This window comes from Poecilia reticulata, chromosome 3 (genome assembly GCF_904066995.2).
Source record: "Poecilia reticulata chromosome 3, P_reticulata-male-v2, whole genome shotgun sequence".
Taxonomy (NCBI): domain Eukaryota; kingdom Metazoa; phylum Chordata; class Actinopteri; order Cyprinodontiformes; family Poeciliidae; genus Poecilia; species Poecilia reticulata.
In genome coordinates this window covers 23,802,577-23,823,039 of record NC_088832.1, presented here as the reverse complement: position 1 = coordinate 23,823,039, position 20,463 = coordinate 23,802,577, and the positions used below count along the sequence as shown (strand labels likewise).

Sequence of the window (20,463 nt, the reverse complement as noted above, 5' to 3'; positions counted from 1 at the left end):
TATATATCTTGTCACAAATTATAAAGTAAATTTATGCCTAGACTTAAACTAGGTCATCCTAACATACACTTTGAGTTGAACCATTTAAGATCTGGCTCTATCTTCCCATGACCAGTTAGCAGTTTATTTCCCACTGCACTGCCTCCAGTAACTCTGGCCATTTTGAAGAAAAGCATCCCCATAGCATCATGCTGCCACCACCACGTTTACTCAAGGATATAGTCATTTTTCTTCATTTTGTTGACTTTAAACATTCTTCCATGAAAGCCAGATTTGTGGAGAGCACAGGGTTGTTCTGAAAACAGATTATCTACCTGATCCGTGGGTTTCTGCAGAAACAATTAGACAAAAATGTGGGGGGAAAAAATGATACAAAACAACTTCAAATCATCACATTTTCTTTGTCAATGACCAAGAAAGCAAATAATAGCTTTATTAATCAATCTGATTTATGACCAAATGACAGAGCACCAATAAACCCTGGGCTAGACATAAAAAAGTATGATATATTTTGTTTTTAAATTAATATATCTAACTCACATATTTCATAAAGAATGAGATTTCACATGCACAAACAATCATTAACTCACAAATATAAAAATACAAACAGCTGCTGTTATATAATGAAACAACAGTGCATTGCTTTTTTCCTTGGTTTGCTTCACATAAAGACGTATGCAGGTCGTTACACTGCAGTAAACTGACTAGATAAAGCAGCAGCTGTATTACCAAGTGAAGCACACTAGGATGTTGGATGTATGGGATCACTTGCATAGCCCGAAGCTTCAGTGATGGATGAAGAGCCGCTGTTTGTGTAAATTTATGTCCAAACTATGAAGTCACTGTAATACAAATAAGAATATTTATATTTATAGCATTTATATTTTAAGCTATTTCAGTAACAGAACTGATGGATAGTTTGTTATTCTCCTATGGCTATTTATCTGTCCTGTTTCATCATATTACAGTAGATTACTGAACACATGTTTAGTTGTGTTGTTATTTTAGCCCCAGCCCTCCCGCTGTGTGTTCTCCAGGATCTCCTCATAAAGCCAGCTCTGTGTGAACTCCTGACTCTTGTCCATCAGCTGGAAAAGTCGAAGGTACTCGTCTGGATAAACGTTTCCAGTCAGGATGTCCTCCGGCAAGCCCAACTCTGATAACAGTTTGCTCCCACTGTCAGGTGACCACACACTAAAAAAAAATCAAACAAATAAGAGGCATCATGATGAAAGAAAACCACACATGCTCTGACAAGATCAACAAAATTATTAAAAAACATGCTTCTAATACTTCCATTTGGATCTTAACTGCTTCTAAACACAGTGTAAGCACTTACATCCAACTGTTTTTTGACAGTAAGTTCATGTTTTTTGGTGTCTTGAAAATTTGCTATTTCAAAAACTTCACAATCAAAGGTCACTGCACCGTTACCTAGCAACCCTAACCCGTCACCTAGCAACCCTAACTGGAACTTCAGCACATCTGAATTTCTTGTAAAGTGCCTTGAGATGACATTTGTTATGAAATGGTTCCATCCATCCATCCATTTTCTTTACACCCTTGTCCCTCAGTGGGGTCGGGAGGGTTGCTGGTGCCCATCTCCAGCTAACGTTCCGGGCGAGAGGCGGGGTCACCCTGGACAGGTTGCCAGCCTGTCGCAGGGCAACACAGAGACACACAGGACAAACAACCATGCTATGAAATGGTTCCCTATAAGTAAATTGAATTGAATTGGTCTGTATGGACTGTACAATGGGTTACATGAATTAGAAGAATCATAAACAAAAAAGTTATATATAAAACTACATGTTGGTTCCCCATGTTTAATAAGAATAAGCAGTCCATAATTTATAAACTAGTAGGGGTTTCTCTGGACCTTAAGTTTGTTCTGGATTAGTCAGGTATAAAACTAAATGTTGGTTCTCCATATCTTATTCTTGTTCTGGGTTGCTAAGTAATAAACTAACAAGAGTTTCACTTCGTCTTCCTCCGATATTAAATGTATAAAGCTAAATGTTAGTCTAAAATAATACAAGGTTTCCCCCAGAAACCCTGCTAAGGTTGGTGGTTGGGCGCTCGGGCAGTCATTCATCCAGCGGCCCGTCATGTTTTTGACTTAAAAAATGTTTAAAGTTGACAGAAAATTTCAAAATATCAGTTGATAATTATCTGTTATTGAAAGATTGGAAGATTAACACCAACTATAAAATCTTAAAAAATGCAAACATTAAAAAAAACTTAAATAAATAAGCAATAAGCCTGGTGGGGGCAGAAATAAACCCTGGTGGCCCGCCAGGCTTGTAATACACTGGGGAAAACCCTGACTAAACTAAAATGCATAAAGCCAAATGTTGGTTGGTTCTCCATGTTTGATTCTTGTTCAGGGAGAAAGTATAAAAAACTAAGTGTCAGTTCCAGTTCTTCTGGGTCGCTAAGTAGATGGTACTTTCTAAGGTTGCTCTAGATTTGTAAAGTAAAAAGCTAAATGTTGGTTCTTCATGTTTGATCCTTGTTCTGGGTTGCTTAGTAATAAACTAACAGGAGTTTCTCTTGCTCCAATATTAAGCTAAATGTTGGTCTAAAGTAATAAGTATTCCACAGTATACAAGCATAATAAACTAAAAAGCATAAAGACTAAAATCTCATTATCTAAGAGTGATTTTGTGCAAAAAAATAAATAAAACCAATAAATATGCTCATGGATCAATTCTAACCTCTTCAGGGAAGCATAACATGTTTAATAAATCAGCAAGCATTCCTCAAAGTGTGAGGATTTGACGCTTCGTGTGTGACGTGAGCGCTAGCTTCGCCTGATGCCGTCTGCTTACTTGAGCCTGTCGATGAGCTTGACCTTCCGTTTCGCCAAACACTGTTTGACCATCATCAGGAGAGTTGAGGCGTTGGAGGGCGTGAGGCCTGAGGAGAACAGGTCGCCCCGGGGACGCAGGCGAACCAGGCACAGGTGATCGTTTGGAAGCTACAGGGAGAGAAAAAGGCCAAATGTTGCATTAAACACTTTAAATGTTTACATCACTGCTGCTAATGGACTGGCTCTGTTACCTTGCTCTTGGAGTTACGCGCACTCTGCCTTGAAGACACAGCAAACGACTCCCAGGGCTCCTGAACACACAGATAGGGAGGTGGAGGAATGAAATGTCAACAGACGTTTCCTCTCTGATCTCATGATGCGTTGCAGACATGGATCAGTTACCAGCATGAAGGTACAGAAAGGTTTTAAAAAGTTACAGCTTCACAACTCAAACTAGTTTTCCACCCCGTTATTCCTGGTTTTAAACTTTAATTTCCAAAGAACATTTAATACTAGAGCCAGACAACATTTTAATCCAAAATAGCTAAACAGAAGTACCAGAATTATAAATACAATAAATTATGAAGTGTAAAAAATAAAAAAAAATTGCTTTTAAAAACATTAATAATGAGGTTCATACAGGGAAAAAATGACTTGTAAAAAAAAACCCAAAAACAATCTACTTTATGTCAAATGTTTTAAACAATATTAAAGCACAACATCACTTTAAAACTTAAAATACAGAAACAAATTGATCTCACTCGTTTTATCATACAATCAATTATTTGGACAGGCTTGCCTTAAGTGAATGAATAAATCTACCTACATATTCATATGTCAGCAAATTGCATAAAACAGCCAAAAATGTTCTTTTTTCCAAGAAAGCCAGTTGTTTTTATGCATCCTCCTATGTCAGCTGCTTTTATTACATTTTCAAATCATTTTTATAGGTTATTACTAAAATGTTATACCGTTTAAAAAAAACATTATTGGCACATCATTGTTATTAGCAAAAATGTTGATGGTCCTGACAGGTTAATTACATGGCTGCACACTGTTAGTCAGGTGGCTGAAAATAGGCAACAAAAAGACTGGAAACTTAAAGAACGTCACTATTTTAAGGCGCAAGAGGCAGATCTGATAAGTCAGTCGAAGCAGCAAGGCAGAGTAACTCAGAAACTAACATTAACTTATTATACTTACGTTACCAGACACATATGCTACAGATAATATTTTACTGTAATAATCTTAATAATCATATTTATTGGGCAGCAGTAGAGGTATTTATTTCTTTTTGGATTAAATAAGATCATGTTACAATTATTTTTGAATATATTTTAGCGTTAATGCAGATATTACAGTATTACAATAGAGCCACAGTATTTCTATTGAAGGTTTTCATACAGTGAGAATCTCATGTCATGGCTGATTATTGACCCTTTGCAACTACGTCGCTTAATCATTCGAGGCGCCATGATGGAAGTCAGAAATGAGAATTGGGAATGTTGAACAGAGCGACTGAAACTGTTTTCCAAAGTATTTCTACTTGTTCGAGTCGAGCTAATTTGTCTGTGAACGTAACACACCTGGTTGGGGCTCACAGACGGCAGGATTTACAAAACAGCTAGCTTAGAAACCGACCCGTATGTCCTCCCTCCTGAGGTATTGATCAAATTACCGATTTTGCCTGAATTCACACCACATGATTTATGTCACTACGTCATGTGCAAAGGGCCAATAGGAACACAAAAGATAAAAACCACAGGCACTAACTTAAAGGAGAAGCGTACCTTGTGCAGAAGTTGGATATCACACGCCATCTGCCAGAGGACGCCAAAGGCTCTGTAGAAGATCATTTCACCGGGACGCGACATCAGTTTCTGATGGATTAACAAACAGGTTTTACACAAACATTAGATCAGTTTATAACCAAACCTCACGCCAATAACAAAGTGTAGAAATGCCTGTTTAAAATCTGCATCAAACGTTATAAAGAGAAACACATTTATTATTATTATTATTATTATTTACCGTGTATTCCCTCTCGTTGATGAAGAGGTTCAGCTCTATTCTTCCGTATCTGTAGACAGACAATCGCTCAAACAGAGCGTAAACCATCTTCAGCAGCGTGCCACGCCCGTTATGCTCTGGCAGGAACCCCACCACCTTCACAGGGACGTCTGCACAGACCCACAAATACACACAATAACAAATGCCTTTCAGCTTTTTGAAAACGGACACACACAAACACTCACATCTGCGAGTTATTTTGACGGAATGGCTGATGTCCGATATTACATTTTACAGCTACTATCGGCCGATACCGACACCATGTCCATAATAAGGAAAAGAAGCATTTGGAAGTTGTTCAACCTATGCAGGAGTCTTCAGTAAAATCTGCATCTTTTTCTCCTCACCATCAGTCCAGGCAGCCTCTGATATTCCCAGGTCGGTGAACAGTTTATCAGTAAACATGGTGGGAGGTTTCACGTTGCCGTTGCCGATGGGGTCCAGCCTGAAGTAGTCGCAGTGAACCACCTCCAGCTGACCATCAAGACGCGACTCCAGCTCCTGAAACATAAACCTGTCATCAATATCTTACCTTAAAAAATACATCCTATCAAAAATGCATTTGTCAATTCATCTTTTAAGTATGTTTAAAAGAGGTGACAAAGAATGTGATCCTGAGAGGAAGTGAATTTACCTGGAGGTCAGGTAAGAAGGTCCGGTCTCGCTCCAGAGCAACGACTCTCTGAGCTCCAGCATTCAGCAGAGCTTTGGTCAAAACACCAGGACCTGCAAACGAGACATTCACAACAAACCGAACTGTAAATCTTCTACAAAGCAGCACTACAGCTAATAAGTATTTTAGTAAACAATTATTCAGATGATTAATCCGATAAAAAAAATGGGCATATCTGAAGATTTTTAATTTAACTACTTGAGCCATTTTTATCAGAAATACAATATCAGAAATATAGTGAAAGATGCAACAATTGCCTAAAACGCAATAACACAGTATTCCTGTAGTAGCAACATAGTAGTAGATCACTTGTAGCAAAATATGCATCTGTGGTTAAATAATATACTTCTAGCATCAACGTGTGAAAAATCCTTTCACACGTTGTGTCAAGAATTTGCTTGTTTACAGAATTTGAACCAAGTGAATCAAATCTATGCCACTTGAAAAGTTCTGGGTTAAACATATTTATAGACAAAGAAGGTTTATTTAATCTTAAATTAAACATCTTTAATGATTTTGTACAGTTTTGGCTTAATTGCTGCTCTGAGTATGTTGTTATTTCAGCAAATAGCCTTTCTCTGAATTAAGTTACTTTAATTAACAATTAATCAGTTACTAGATTAGTTGACTATTATTCCAATAATTGATTCATCACGATTATTCTGATGTCAGCCCTAATACAAAGCTTGCTGAAGGCTACATCACAGATCTGCTGCTTCTCACCTGGATTACATTCGAAGATGATGGTCTTAGCGTCCTGCAGGTCGGGCACCAAATGCTGTGCGACCACATTGGCCAGATCTGGATTAACTATAAAGTGTCTGGTGTTTTTAGAAGCCTGTGCACGGCGTAGGTTTTCCTCCACCTCCCCGAGATCCAGGTAGTCGTAGCGGCACAAAGGACGAAACTGGCCCTACGAAAAAGATATGCACTGTGACTAACTAAACAAATGTCAACGAAGAGTGAAAAACTTTTAATAATTAACTTCATAACTGTCATATCGCTCAGAATATATTTTTTTTACCCATTTATAAAACACATGAAAACTAAACTTGCATTATTTTCAGTCTTTAAACACATCAAGTTTATTAATATTCACTACACTGAAAAATGACTGTATACTTTACATATTTTATGCTTAATGTGTGAAAAAGACGCATTTCTAAATTAAACCTGTGGGTTAAGAATGGCGTCACTTAAAAAGAAAAAGATGTAAGGAAATAAAAGCCTAGAGTCTAATAAAACAAATCACCAACCTGTACAGCTGCTGCAGACAGGTTCCTGTGTGCCAGCGTTGACGAGGGGGATGTTCTCTCTGAACGGGGCTGATGTGAACTAAGGCCCATCGAGGGTCGACCGGGACCAAAAGAGTCAAGGCTGTAGGCCCTTTTAGGAAGATTAGATCCCCCAGGGACAGAGGTTGTTGGGGCCAGCACTGCCTTTCGAAGACATGATCTACTTCTAACGGTGTGGCAGCAAGAGGAGCGCACCATCAGCTCCAGCACTCTACAAATCTGAGTGGCCATGGTGGATCAGCAGACATAAAACACGATTGAAGGTAGGGAAGAGACCTTTGTGAAATGTCGCAGCCTAAAAAGAAAAGCAAGATACAAGAGAAAACTTGGATTGAAGGGAACGTGTAACACTTAACTGGAAGCACATGTTACATCCATTTCTCAATCTGCATTATGTCTTTACCCAGTTTAAGCATCAGCTTATTATGTGGCTAAGCATAATATTTACAAGTAAATGGGTAAATAAGGGTAAATGAGTTAAAGCTAAGACAATTACAGCTACTAAAACTCTAGAAGTGCCAAATTCAGTACATTCTGTTCAGTTAGCAAGCTGCTATTGCTAACAGAACTTCTCAGAAACAAACTGACTTCGAAAATGAGCACAGCCAAGTTCCCTATTGTTATTATTAACTTTAAGAAAAGACAGACAAACTGCGTATTAACGTTAACAAACTGCTATTTAAGTTAGCTAGCCTGGCTAGCCGTGCTTTTGCATCCCTAGAGTGCTACAGGAAATACCTATGTTATCACAAAAACGTTAACACTAACCTCCCGCTAATCTCTTCGTAGATGGTCCAGTATTTGTGTTCCGGACGGGATCAGTGTGTCAAAACGTCCCTCCGTCTCTGATATCGGCAGTAAAGCGGAGTGACATTGAGCTGCATCCTGACCCTGTGCGCAAGATGTTTTTGCAACACTCGTGGTGCCGCAGGCGCATGGGATTTACGTCACGTTCCAGTGACAGGTTACCTGCCTCAGCGTGACACCCATATTTTGAGTGGCAGAGAATGTCCGTTGCCCAAAACATACAATAAAATACGCTCAATGGATTTATATTTTTTTAAATGCACAGTGTGCTAACATTGTACTTGACTTGACCTTATTCTATCTGTGGCAAGACATCAATTCTCTTAGTTACGTATAGACGTAAATAATAAAAAATAACATTATTTTAATGTAATCATTTTACTTCCTAGCATCATCTCGTTCAATTACATATACTTAGTCACATGAGAAATAAGTTAAATGAATTTGAAGTCTGCATGTATTATTCAGGGAGGCATGCCATGAAAGAATTTACATTATTTTTATGTTTCTTCAATGTTCACTCAAATAGTTTAATCTGCACAGAAAATACAATAAACCTATTAAACCTGGTAGAACAGTTTCTCTCCGACGCCATTCAGTCAAATACTCTACATTTTATAGTGAATGAAAATAAGTTACATTAATAAGTTGGTAAATAAGTTCATACAGTTCGAAAATTGTATCACTGTATGCATGCTAAGAATGGAAAAAATGTGATAATGTGTTACAAACGATCTTTGTCATTTTGTAGCGTGAGCACTCTGAGTGGCAGACTATCTTTGACGTATTTCTCCGGTAACCTTGTCAACAAGAATTGAAGATAAAGTAAACAGGTCATGGATACAATGAATGCACTGTGTACGTTTTATCGGCAAAACTCCATTTGTAAGTATTTATATGTTTGCAAGACAATTTATATGTTTGCTTGATAAAATACAGAGCAATACACAGAATTTTTTAGCGTTGCATTAAGATATGTGTGTCAACTGTTAATGTACTTTTCTTTCCGTTGTATTTCAGTTATTTTTAAAAAAAAATCATTTGAACATGCAAACTCCATGCAGAAAAAGTCAAACACAGAACTTTTTGCTGCATGACAGAGCTACCATCTGCGCCACTGTGCAGCCCTAAATTCAATATATTCCCTGGTAATACTATCAATGGCATATTTAAATATTCATAAATAAATGCAATCTTAAAGTATTTACGGAACATAAAGCAAATCGGAGAAGAACTGTATTTTTTTCCTGAGCAACATGCCACTTACAACATGGCGGAAAGGTTGACGGACGATCCTGACGCTGACACACATGTTTACAAGCACCAATCCGAAGCCTGAGGAAGTCGTTCTGCTAACATAATATCAATGTTGGAAAATGTTAAGAAAGCAAGACGAGTTTCGATCAAATTTACGATTCATTAGAAAAATAAGCGTGATGAATAATGCAAAAATATGACACGTTTTCTTTATATGAAACCTCTTTGTCATGCGCGTGGCTGTTGCAACTTTCTGTTAGCATACTAGCATAGTTTGGCTACGGAAGTAGAGAAAGCAGCGCTGTGAAAAGCGCAGCGGGCAGCTCAGCCCCTTCATTGTGACAGTCAGAGTGTAAAGGTGTCGCAGTAAGCTTCTTCTGTTTGTCTGAGTTTCTGCTGGTACCATGGCGCGGGTAGAGACAACCTCCAGCAGGCCGTACCATCTGGTCATCTTCGGAGCTTCTGGCTTCACGGGGCAGTTTGTGGTGGAGGAGGTAGCCCGGACGGCGTCCGAGGGACCCAAAGGGAGCCTGAAGTGGGCCGTGGCTGGCAGGAGCAAGCAGAAGCTGGAAAAAGTTCTGGAGCAGGCCGCTGGAGTCCTCAGTATGTATCCGATCAATCACATTAGTTGTGCAGGTTTTTTTAATGCAGTGACTATGACTATTAGTTCAGTTTGTTCATTTTTAGACAAAGAGAAAGAAAGTATTCTAGTCGGTGTGGAAGGCTTGATTCAGATATGTTGCTTAACTCAAGGTGATGAAGCAATTCATGCAGACTGAACAGTTGGACATGACTTTGACCCTGTTATAAACTGCATTAAAATGGACGCATGAAATAAATGTGGTAATAGTGTATTTGTTGCACATGTGAGATAAAGCAAAACAAAGCAGCATTATTCTCATACAAAATAACTTTATGTCTCTGATTACAATCGCCTTTTAAAAAAAAAGATCTGATGGTTTATTTTAAATTGGCTGCAGTGTTAATTTCTAAACTGATGGTACCTACTTTTTATTCTGTTCATTGGATAATAATTTTTTTATGTATATGCTGCACTTTTTCCTGATCGCAAATTGTTCCAAAAATATCTGACTGACTTCACAAAAATGTAGAGTCTTTACACACAGGTTGATGTTTTAAAACCTTTATTTCTATTATTATAACAATAACCTACAGATAATTAATATTTACTTTTCAGAAGATAGACTATTGCATTAGAAGAATATTTATCTACCAAATGCATTCCTTTAGCTTTTCAATTGCTAATCAGTTGAAAATCATAACAACTCATAATTTCAGTAAGAAATCAGTTACTAAGTTGTTTTATTTTTCATCTTCAACAAAAACAGGAATTACATTCCCAGTAATTCCCATCCATCCATCCATTTTCTTGCACCCTTTTTCCCTCAGTGGGGTCGGGAGGGGTGCTGGTGCCCATCTCCAGCCAACGTTTCGGGCGAGAGGCGGGGTACATTACATTTAATGAAATTATGACATGGAGTAATGCCAACCAGACTGATGGAAAATCCAGTCCATCTGCAAATCTGGAACAGGAGCCATTAATTTGTCATCCTGGTAACAAAAGTTTCCAGAGGATTAGAGGGTAATTCACTGGCCTCCTCCTCTTCGACAGCTGAGGGGACATACCAGCTCCTGATGCGCCAGCCTGTCCCACCGCAGTTATCTGGAGCTGAAGTTATCTGGTTGGAAGAAAAATGCGTCCTTTGCCTGCAGACACCTCAGACTGCTACAGAAGCATATTTGTAATAACTGGCATAGCTGTTACTATGGTAACTCCTCCAAGGCTTCGTCCAGAACATTAGATCCGACCCATTAATCATCTGTGCCGTTTCTCTTTCATTTACATTGTATTTATTTTCAAACAGAAACAGAACCGACTGAAAAGCAGCTTCTATGATTCATGTTTTTGTTGTTTTGTTCTCACTAAGTTTAAGTAATCCGACAGTCAAGCCTTCACCAAACATTCCTGTAATTCAGTCATTTGCATTTCGCCTCACGTCTTTTTAGGCTTACCTGCTTTAGGTTTGTGTTTAAATGTAAATTTTTATTGGACCAGGTGAATCGATCTCTGAATGTGGTTGATGCCCAACATCTTTATGAGTCCTTTGCTTATTTTCTGAGCTGGTAAAATAAGCCTTAATTTGAATTTATTGTAGCGGTATGAAAACTTACATTATAGGGTGTCATAATCTACGCATGGAAGTTGCTTTTCCATTCATTCTTTCATTTGTCAAAATTTACAAGATTTGTTAATTGTAATTTGTAAGTTAATTTACAAATTAGTTTTGCTTACTTTCAGCATGAAGTTAGATATATATTTTTTTATATTTTGCATAATTTTTGAGCAATGTTTTGAAAACCTACATATCTTTTTTTAAGAGCCATCTTCACAGGAAAGATTTGCCTTAATTCAGGATACTAAAAATATATAATTAATCCACTGCGCTTCTCTCACCTGGAAGAAAATCAAAAATGTTAAGCGCATGAACAGATTATTTACAAACATTGTTATGTGTTTTAACTGTTTTCTAATTAATTTAATTAATTTCCGTGATTAATTCCTGAAATCCAAAATTCACTTCTTCACATTATTTGAATGTTTTAAAAAAGAAATGCAGGTTTGTTGTAAAATATGTTAATGTTCTGAAAAGTATGATGTTTATAAGATGCCATTCCTAACATAAACTTTGATTTATGTTCATTTTAAATGTTCTTATAAAGTCGGGTTTTCATTCGTTTCAATCCACAGAGAAATACTCGATGTTTCAGATGAGTAGCTCACTCTTCCTTGGCAGTGAGCCGATCATTTTAAACATAACTATATTAGATTAAAAGCCCTTCACTTCCTATTTTCCTCCACTTTCTTCAACTGACAGCAGGGCAATATGCTCTTGTACTTTCACAAATTGAACTGAAAATATGTAAAATATCAGCTCAAAATCAAAAAGCATTGGAGAAACCTACAGAAAGAAAATCTTAAAAGTATGACTTAAGAAGATTAAAAGGTGGCAAAGCATCACTGGAGAAAAGTTTTTAAAGAGTTGTTTGAGTATTTTTCACATTAGGTTTTAATTTGTCTTCTTCAATCTTGTTCTTTTACTTTTTTATTTTGAATTCCTGTCCAGAAATGTCATCTTGGACAAAACATTTGTATTTTATTTACCAAAATCAAGAAAGAGCAAGAAGAAGAATCCTGACGTAGTCGAATGACGGGGACTTGAAGTTTTATCACAGTATTTTATAAGAATGCTGTGATAACGATGAGAAGTATTTATTACTTCTTCTCTAGGTGACTGAATGTGCATCTTTACTCCAGTCACATAAAGAAGTGTGAATCACTGAACTGCTCACAGGAAATGTATTTAATTGTATTAATTCAATTAAATGTATTTAATTGATATTTATTGAAATGAAAGGGTAATGTAGCAAAATTAACAATCCCAACAATGATTTTAAGTGTCATTAATTTAAATATATATAAATCAAACTTTTTCACGTTAAATAAACTTTTTCACACACAATAAATACTCATCCTTAGTTCATCATAAACAATGTTTATCTGTCGACACATATTGAGGGTGTTGTGTTTTTTTTTTTCACCCTTTTTTCTTACAGCTTTTGTCCAAACAGCCAGATAAATGCTGATGTTTGGTTTTTAATCTGAATCCAAGTGTTGCTCCGTGGTTCAGGTGTGTTTCTGTTCACAGGTAAGCCTGAGCTCCGGACTGAGGTGGACGTGATCGTGGCAGACGTAGGCGAGCCCGACTCCCTGGCAGCCATGTGCAAGCAGGCTGTGATTGTTCTGAACTGCGTCGGCCCGGTAAGCGTTCGGCTCCACAGAAATGTTTGTGTTTGTTTGTTTCAGAGAATTTAATTCGTCATTTCACTTTGTCGCTCCGCTCTGACACGTTGGCATCTCCTCTTGGCGTAAGCGCAGCGCTTCATCTTGCGCGCCTGCTTTCTGTTTTCCTCTGTGGCTGTGGCGTCGCATGCACAGAGGAAACACAGAGCAGCCTTCACTGGCAGGGAGAGACGCTGACTGCAGCACACAAGCTTCATTGTAAAACAGCCAGGGTCATTTTTACAGTAGCAGTTTTGTGTTTTGCACCAAGATGACTCAGACTCCGGCAAAAAGATGGAATCAAAAACAGCTCATCTTCTGCAATGAGCCTAAATTTTATCACATTTTTATTCCCGAGAGGGAAAAAAAGTCACATTTTAATTTAAAAAAAAAATTTTTTTTGAGATTGTGGTTTCCGAAGAACTAGGAGTGTTTGTTAGTAGCACTGAAACTTGTTATTCAAGTTAATCAGTCCAGCTGGATTTAAACCAGATGTTTATCACTTCAGAAGGCTCCAAGCATCCCATAATAATCTTATTATTAATCTGTCACTCTGACTACAACACTGTTCAGAAACAGTTAATGTGTTGTGTTTACTTTAATTTAAAACAATTTTTATTGTTAAAACGTTTAAAATAGAAAAAAATCTTGTGAACACTCTTAGCATTTAGTGACATGTTAGATTATCTTTGTTACTATAACTGGAGCCATTTGTCAGTTTTATAATTCAATTAGGGCTGACATGATTAATCGATTTATTTAAAAAACTATCAACTAATTTAGTCAGCGATTAATCGCTAACTCAAAAAAGACAATAGTCAGAGCAGTAATTAAAATGAAACTATACAAAAATGCGTACGTTTTGCATTTTAGATGTAAAAAAGATATTGTCTATAAATATGTTTAACCCAGAACTCCTCCAGTTTTAGCTTCACCTGCTTCAAGTTCAGTTAAAAATATTCTGTTAAACACTTTTTGCCATCTAAAATGTTTATTTCCTTATCTAAAATTTAATCGAATTATTTATTTGCATCTTTTAATGTATTTCTAATATTGTATTTAATAAAGACCTAAATGCATAAATTAAAAATGGGTAGAAAAATGCCAATTAATTGTCCAATAGTTGATAGATTAACTGATTATTAGAATAATTGTTAGTTTCAGCCCTAAATTCTAATATAAACATTTAAAGTATCTCCATGATTCAGTTTTAAATGACAGTCAGCAGTTTATGATGAGCATCAGCTGTAAATCCTTAGTTGAAATGTTTGCATTTTGGTATTTAAATAAAATGTATCAACCATTAGGGAGATTTCTAACAGCTTTAAATAGTCACTGAACAAACCCGGCCAATGACTCCAAGTTTTATTACATCTGCTGATGGTTCTGATGGCTGCTGGTGCTAAAGTCCATTGTCTACAGTTGGCGCATGTAAAACAATAAGTTAAATGAATGAATGATTTATTTAATTAAATTTATTTTTATTATGATAATCTACAAAAAAGTTATCTCAAGGCACTTAGAGAATCAATTTATGAACAAGTCAATCCAGTTGTGTAGTCAAGGCAGGTTAAGAAAATGACAAAACTAAAGAGAATCATGAATAAATTCATGAATTTATTCATGAATAAAGAAATATTAGAATAAAAACTTAATATTGAATTTTAACTGGGGGTGGTAGTCAACACCAATAGTTTCTTACCTAATAGGAAAGGCTTTTATTTCTAGATTAGCCCAGTTGTACCGGGTGGAGACGGACTGAAGTGTTGTTGGATTCTGAGAAGGGTGTGGATGAGGTTCTGTCCGTCTTTGTGTTCACAGTACCGGTTCTTTGGCGAGCCCGTGGTCAAAGCCTGCGTGGAGAACGGAGCGCACCACATCGACATCTCTGGAGAGCCGCAGGTTAGCGCAATGCCCCCCTGGTGGTGTTTTCTTTAATCTCATCTGCACATAGATCAGGGTTGTCCAAAGTGTGGCGCATGGGCCATTTGTGGCCCTTGGAATATTTTTGTGTGGCCCCTGACTGTGGAGGAGGAAAGGGGGAAATTTGGACCGTTTTGTAATTGTTTTAGGATGAGATTTCTGTGGTGAGTTTATATGTTTTTAAACTGAATTTTGTCTTTATTAGCATTGTTTTCCCAAGGCATGATGGATGACTTTTTACCCATCCATCATGTCCAGCTGAGCACAGCTGGACATTAAAATTAAATGCTCCTTTTACAGACCAACAAAATTTTAAAAAATGGCCCAAAGAATTTAAATACCTGTAAATATTAAGGCAAACGTCATACTAATGTTAGTTTCATTGAAATATTACTTGATCAATTTATTGTTTTGCAAGTAAACAATACATGATTCACAACAATATTAGTTTTGTTTTTGACTGGAGAGAAAAAGCAAAGTTTGGCCTCTGAAGATTTTCAGTTTATGGGATGTTTTTAGAAAGTTTGGTGCAGATATTAGCTACTGATTGTACAAACATCTTTTCACAAGGTTTTCAAAAAATTATTGGACATGAATATTTTTAAAATCAGATTAAGTGAGACCTTCGTGCTGGAAACATGTGCTGCCCTGACATTCATCTTTGAAGCTGTTTGTTTGGATTAAATTGGAGACACGCTGATTCTCATGCTGCAGCCGGTTAGGATGAAATTATTTCTAACTCGGCCACATGACAGCAGCTGCTCTCTGCCTGTTGGACGGGGTTCAACACGTCCTGCTGACACGCAAGCTAATTTAAGGTTTCTCTCTTTTGGTTTTTCTCCATTACATTAAGATGAGATCGATTAAAACTAAATTTGTGTTTAACTTTTTGTTTTTTAAATGGGACCTGCTATGCAAATTTCACATTTTGCGCATTTTTTAAAATTTAAAATTGGGTCTCAGCTCTTTCTAAAAATAGTGCAAGCACTTAAAAAAACATCCAGCAGTTTTTATAGTAATAAGTTAATGTTTGGAAAAGAAGCCATTTCAGAAACCTTCCAAATATCAAGTCACAACCGATGTGCACTGCGCTGTTACCTAGCAACAGAAGCATGGCCCGTCACCTAGCACCTAGCTATTTGGTGTCTGGAAAATGAGACGTTTTAAAAACCTCTAGATTGGTCAATCACTTTCTACACCAGTCAAGCCCAGCCCCTTAACCTAGCAACCCAAGTGGAGCTCCAGCATGTTTGGTCAGCTGGTTTTACCGCTGTATTCGCTGTACAATGGCTGTTGGAAGAGACAAGTGTTTTTGACTTAACATCCAAAAACCACTCGTTGCATTCTTGCTGGTTGTGCAGGAGGCTCCACTTCTGCTTTTCAAAGATGTACGGTTCTATAATTGTGCATCTGTTTGCATCTATTTTTATCTGAGTGTACACTGCTGCTTATTAAATTCAAATAAGCAGCAGCTTATTAGGATTTAAAGTGACAGGATGCCCTAAACAAGTTCATTCTGACAGGAGCTGAAAACAGACAGAACTAAGCAGATGGGAATCTCATTATATCAGAATAATTTTGTACAAAAATTGTTATAAATGTAATAGGTTTTTATACCTGTTACCCGTTCAAGGAAGTGTAATAGGTCACCTGTAATGTTCATTGTGTTTGAAAATATGTTAAATTAAATGCAGTATATGAGAATCACTGGAGTGTTTTTTTGTGTTTTTCTTCTGGGCGTTTTTGTCGGACAGTTTTTGGAGGGCATGCAGCTGAACTACAGCAGCCAGGCGGCAGAGAAAGGCGTCTTCGTCATTGGAAGCTGTGGCTTTGACTCCATTCCGGCAGACATGGGAGTCATCTACACACGAGATCAGTTCAGGGGTAAGACTGGATATACTGATCTGAACAGATTCAGTAAATTCATATTTAATCCAGCCATTACCCTCTTGACTTTAAACAAGCTCCTTTATCTTCCAGAAATGTTACTTGTGAGTTAGTTTTGTTTTGTATCACGTGTACGGAGATATTTGCACTAGAAGCTGTTTTTGCAGTGCTCACCATTAGCATCATGCTAACCTGTCTGTGTGAACAGGCACCTTGACTGCTGTGGAGAGTTTTCTGACTGTCGGCATGGGACCTGAGGTACGTCAGATACTACATTACCCATAAGTCTGTGTCCTGAGGCAGCTTGGTGATTCAGTCTTTTTCTAAACTTAGTTGTTGCTCTTGTTAGTGATATGTCTGCCTTGCACTTCATCAGGATTTGTGTCTGTCTGTGTTCATCCGTCAGGGTGGGTGTATCCATGACGGGACGTGGCAGTCGGCCATCTACGGCTTCGCCGACAGCCAGAAACTCCAGAGTCTAAGAAGGAAGTTTAACCACAAACCTCTGCCCACCGTCGGCTCCAAGCTGCGGCGCAGGTAGTCGCTCCTATTTTATTCTCACCTAAACGTTATCCTCAGAATACAAGGCAATGGTGGGAGAAAATATGTTAAAGATTGAAATAGAGTTGAGACTGGGGCAGGAAAATGAACCTGATCGTACAACTAGAGCTACAATGTTTTGGATCAAAGCATATTAATCTGCCAAAATGGGCCAGTCTAAGAAAACCTGTGCCAAATAATTAACATTTGTGTCCACAGATGCTCCCTATCTGAGCTGACTGAGTGTATCCAAGTGTAGAAAATTAAACAGGGAAATTATTGTTTATTTGTGCAAAGCTGGTAGAAACTTTGACTGTTGTATACAATCAATATGAGAATTAAAAAACCTTAAAGAAACTCACGTAATATTTTTACTACATTGAACTAGACATTTCTTTAGGTTAAATCTTTATTATTGTCAGTAGTAACAGTGTTATTAACATGCTCCTTTCAGTAGCTGGACATGTAGAAGTACAAAAATTAGTCTGATAATCATAAAATGGCATTTTTCCACAACTGAAGTGATTCCCAGTTAGTTTTGAGTCTAAAACTTGATATTTATCGAAATTGCAGGCATTCTGTGGACGAGCAGGAAATCTGAAAAAAGCTATTTAATAATCAATAATATTGTTACTATTTAATAATCCTTCTCAGTAAGTGTTCATAAAATGTGACCTTTCTGCATGTTTGCAGGGGAGCTCTGTTCTACAGTAATGAGATCCAGCAGTACGCTCTTCCCTTCATGGGTTCTGATCCGTCCGTGGTGAAAAGATCCCAGCGCTTCCTGGCAGAGGAACATCAAGCCACGCCGGTCAGTGCCACAACGCAGCATTTTAATGAGAAAACTGGAAAATATCAGCCAATAAAACATATTTTTATTATTGATTCAGTTCTTAACAGTAACAGTTATGTAAGATCATCTCTCCTCCACACTGCAAAGGAATTTCAAAACTAGTTAAACTTACTTGAATCAAGAATTTTAAACTTGATTTAGGATCTTGTTTTACGATATTCCACCTTTAACTTTTAATTTAAAGTAGATCTGATGGCTGGAAAATGTATCTCCATATAAGCTTGTTTTTTAAACATTATAGATAATTATTGATTAGTATTGCATTTTAAATATCTAATGCAGATATTTAAAACGCAATACTGGTGGAGTGACCTTTTGTGTTTTATCCACAGTTTTTACTCCATGTCGTCGTTTAAACAACTATTAGTCACAGTGGTGAAACCTTAAGCTGCTGCTGAGGCGGCAGTTACTCCTACAAGCTGTTGCTAGGTAACCAAAGAGTTACCTAGCAACTCTTTGCTAGGTAACTAGCAAAGAGTTGCTAGTTACTCTTTGCTAGGTAACCAAAGAGTGAGTGAGTCGATTCCACTCACTTTGCTTATCAGGCCATGAGAGGTTAAAAGTCGTTCCTCTACACCCGCCAGAATGCCGTGCGGTTCTGGATCGGAGTCCAGTGAATATTTCATATGTAGAACATTTAATTTTTCATCAGACGTATTATCTGTTGATATTGATCATGTATCTGTCGCAATATGTTTTTGACTTATTCTTCAACCCTAAGAACTGAAAATAAAACAAGCCACTCTTCATCTTAGAAGTATTTTACTTGTTTTTAAAGCTTTTACTTCAATCCCGGTTTCTTAAGTTGGCTTAGAAGGTCAAATATTTTCTTTATTATAGACTGTTAAATGCCATATGGGGTTGGATTTTGCTGAAATGACTGCATCTTTCATGTTAAACTCAAATGTTTAAAGTAATCAATTGTATTGGATAGTTTATACTAAATATTTGCACCGTGTGAATGTCTTCCTCCTGCTATGAATCCCAGGTCCAGTACGGAGCGTATGCTGGAGTTGGAGGTATTGGCAGCATCATCAGGCTGATGTTTGCCGGCATGATGTTCTTGTTGTTGGTCAAGTTCGGTTGGGGTCGCAACCTGCTCATAAAGGTAAACGAGGAAGATTAATTAAACACTGTCTATGCAGTGTAACTCTGGTTTTAAATCTAATTTGTTAATTTCTCTGTTCAGTATCCAGAGTTTTTCTCCTTTGGGATGTTCTCGAAAGCCGGACCAACCAGAAAGCAGGTAAAATAGCGAAAGATGTCAGGATTAAACTCCCATTTGCTTAAATAAGCAAAACAAGACTCATTGAAATTTATACATTTCTGTTAGATGGAGGGATCATCCTTCCAGTTCTCCTTCTACGGCGAGGGTTACACAGACGGTCAGGACCCCACGCAGGGAAAACCTAACGCCAAGATCCGCACTCTAGTTCAGGGACCAGGTAACCACTGTAGAGAAAATCAAAGTTCAGAAACGGATATTAACTTGTATTTAGTGAGTGAAGCTCATCTAAATTAATTTTTTATTACTCAGAGGCCGGATACGTGGCCACGCCCATCGCCATGGTGCAAGCTGCTCTCACGATGCTCAACGAACCGGCAGCTTTGCCCAAGACGTGAGTTCCCACTCTAACACCAAACACACCACCGACTTTTAAATTCAGTTTGTCACTTGTACTTTCCATATAAACCTAATTATAACTAACACGATTTGCACATTTAGAGTACTATATTTAGCATTTTTAAGGGACAAAGACCTGGATCAGCACCAAAACTGCGGCATATTTCTCACCTAAAGTCAACAAATTTGCAGGATTTTGAGAAAATGTGGCTGCATTATATTACAACTAAATAAAACAAAATATGAGTGATTCTGTAAAAGAGCAGAACGGTTTTAATCAACCAGGACTTCACCTTTAAAAATAGCTTTATTTTTCTTCCAAGCATCATTTCAGAACTTTAAATCTGTTTCTCAGTGAGACATGTTCTTGTTTTTCCAGGGGAGGAGTTTATTCTCCAGGAGCTGCTTTCGCTAACACCACCCTCATCGACCGCCTCAACAAACATGGCATCCAGTTCTCTGTCATCTAACCCTGACATTTCTGTGAGCATTTAACAACATGCAAAACTATAACTGGGAAACTTTTAGCTTAAAAATATACTTTTTTTTTTTTTTATTATTAAAATACTCTTGAAGCTTCAAATTTTGTTTTTGGTGGTGGTCCACTTTTAATCCTTTGCTGCAACCAGAACCTCTTCAGATTTCCCTTCAGTACTTAGAAGATTTTACTTGGAAACTGAGCACAACTGTTGCTGTGTTTCCTCGTCAAGGACAGTTAAAGAAATGTTAACAAGTTTTGCATGGTTTTCCACTGACATGATTACTGATAATAGAAGTATTCAGGACAATTTTGTTCAGTTCATGCCTCTGGACACGGATAATAAAGAGAAAACTAATATTTTATGTATACTATTACACAA

The 20,463-nt window shown here is 37.4% G+C and overlaps 2 protein-coding genes across 3 annotated transcripts; one reads left to right on the top strand and one right to left on the bottom strand.

The window, feature by feature from the left end:
* Positions 1–390: 390 nt before the first annotated feature.
* tfb2m (transcription factor B2, mitochondrial) lies at positions 391–7,798 on the bottom strand. Its single transcript, XM_008405775.3, has 10 exons — positions 7,619–7,798; positions 6,812–7,145; positions 6,279–6,468; positions 5,517–5,608; positions 5,230–5,383; positions 4,844–4,992; positions 4,603–4,692; positions 3,064–3,123; positions 2,832–2,980; positions 391–1,194 (listed from the first exon to the last, which is right to left on the bottom strand). The coding sequence occupies exons 2-10, from the start codon at positions 7,079–7,081 to the stop codon at positions 1,005–1,007; spliced, it is 1,344 nt and encodes a 447-aa protein (XP_008403997.1). The 5' UTR covers positions 7,082–7,145; positions 7,619–7,798; the 3' UTR covers positions 391–1,004.
* Positions 7,799–8,407: 609 nt separating this feature from the next.
* Positions 8,408–20,186, top strand: LOC103462781 (saccharopine dehydrogenase-like oxidoreductase). Of its 2 annotated transcripts, XM_017304155.2 has the most exons (13): positions 8,408–8,542; positions 9,305–9,517; positions 12,643–12,755; positions 14,598–14,678; positions 16,454–16,583; positions 16,795–16,844; positions 16,993–17,123; positions 17,820–17,937; positions 18,968–19,087; positions 19,169–19,225; positions 19,313–19,424; positions 19,517–19,598; positions 19,983–20,186. In XM_017304155.2, the coding sequence occupies exons 1-13, from the start codon at positions 8,494–8,496 to the stop codon at positions 20,071–20,073; spliced, it is 1,347 nt and encodes a 448-aa protein (XP_017159644.1). In that variant the 5' UTR covers positions 8,408–8,493; the 3' UTR covers positions 20,074–20,186. The 2 variants fall into 2 exon arrangements, with proteins under 2 accessions (XP_017159644.1, XP_008403998.1); XM_008405776.3 differs by lacking the exon at positions 8,408–8,542 and having other exon boundaries at positions 8,663–9,517.
* The last annotated feature ends 277 nt before the right edge of the window (positions 20,187–20,463 follow it).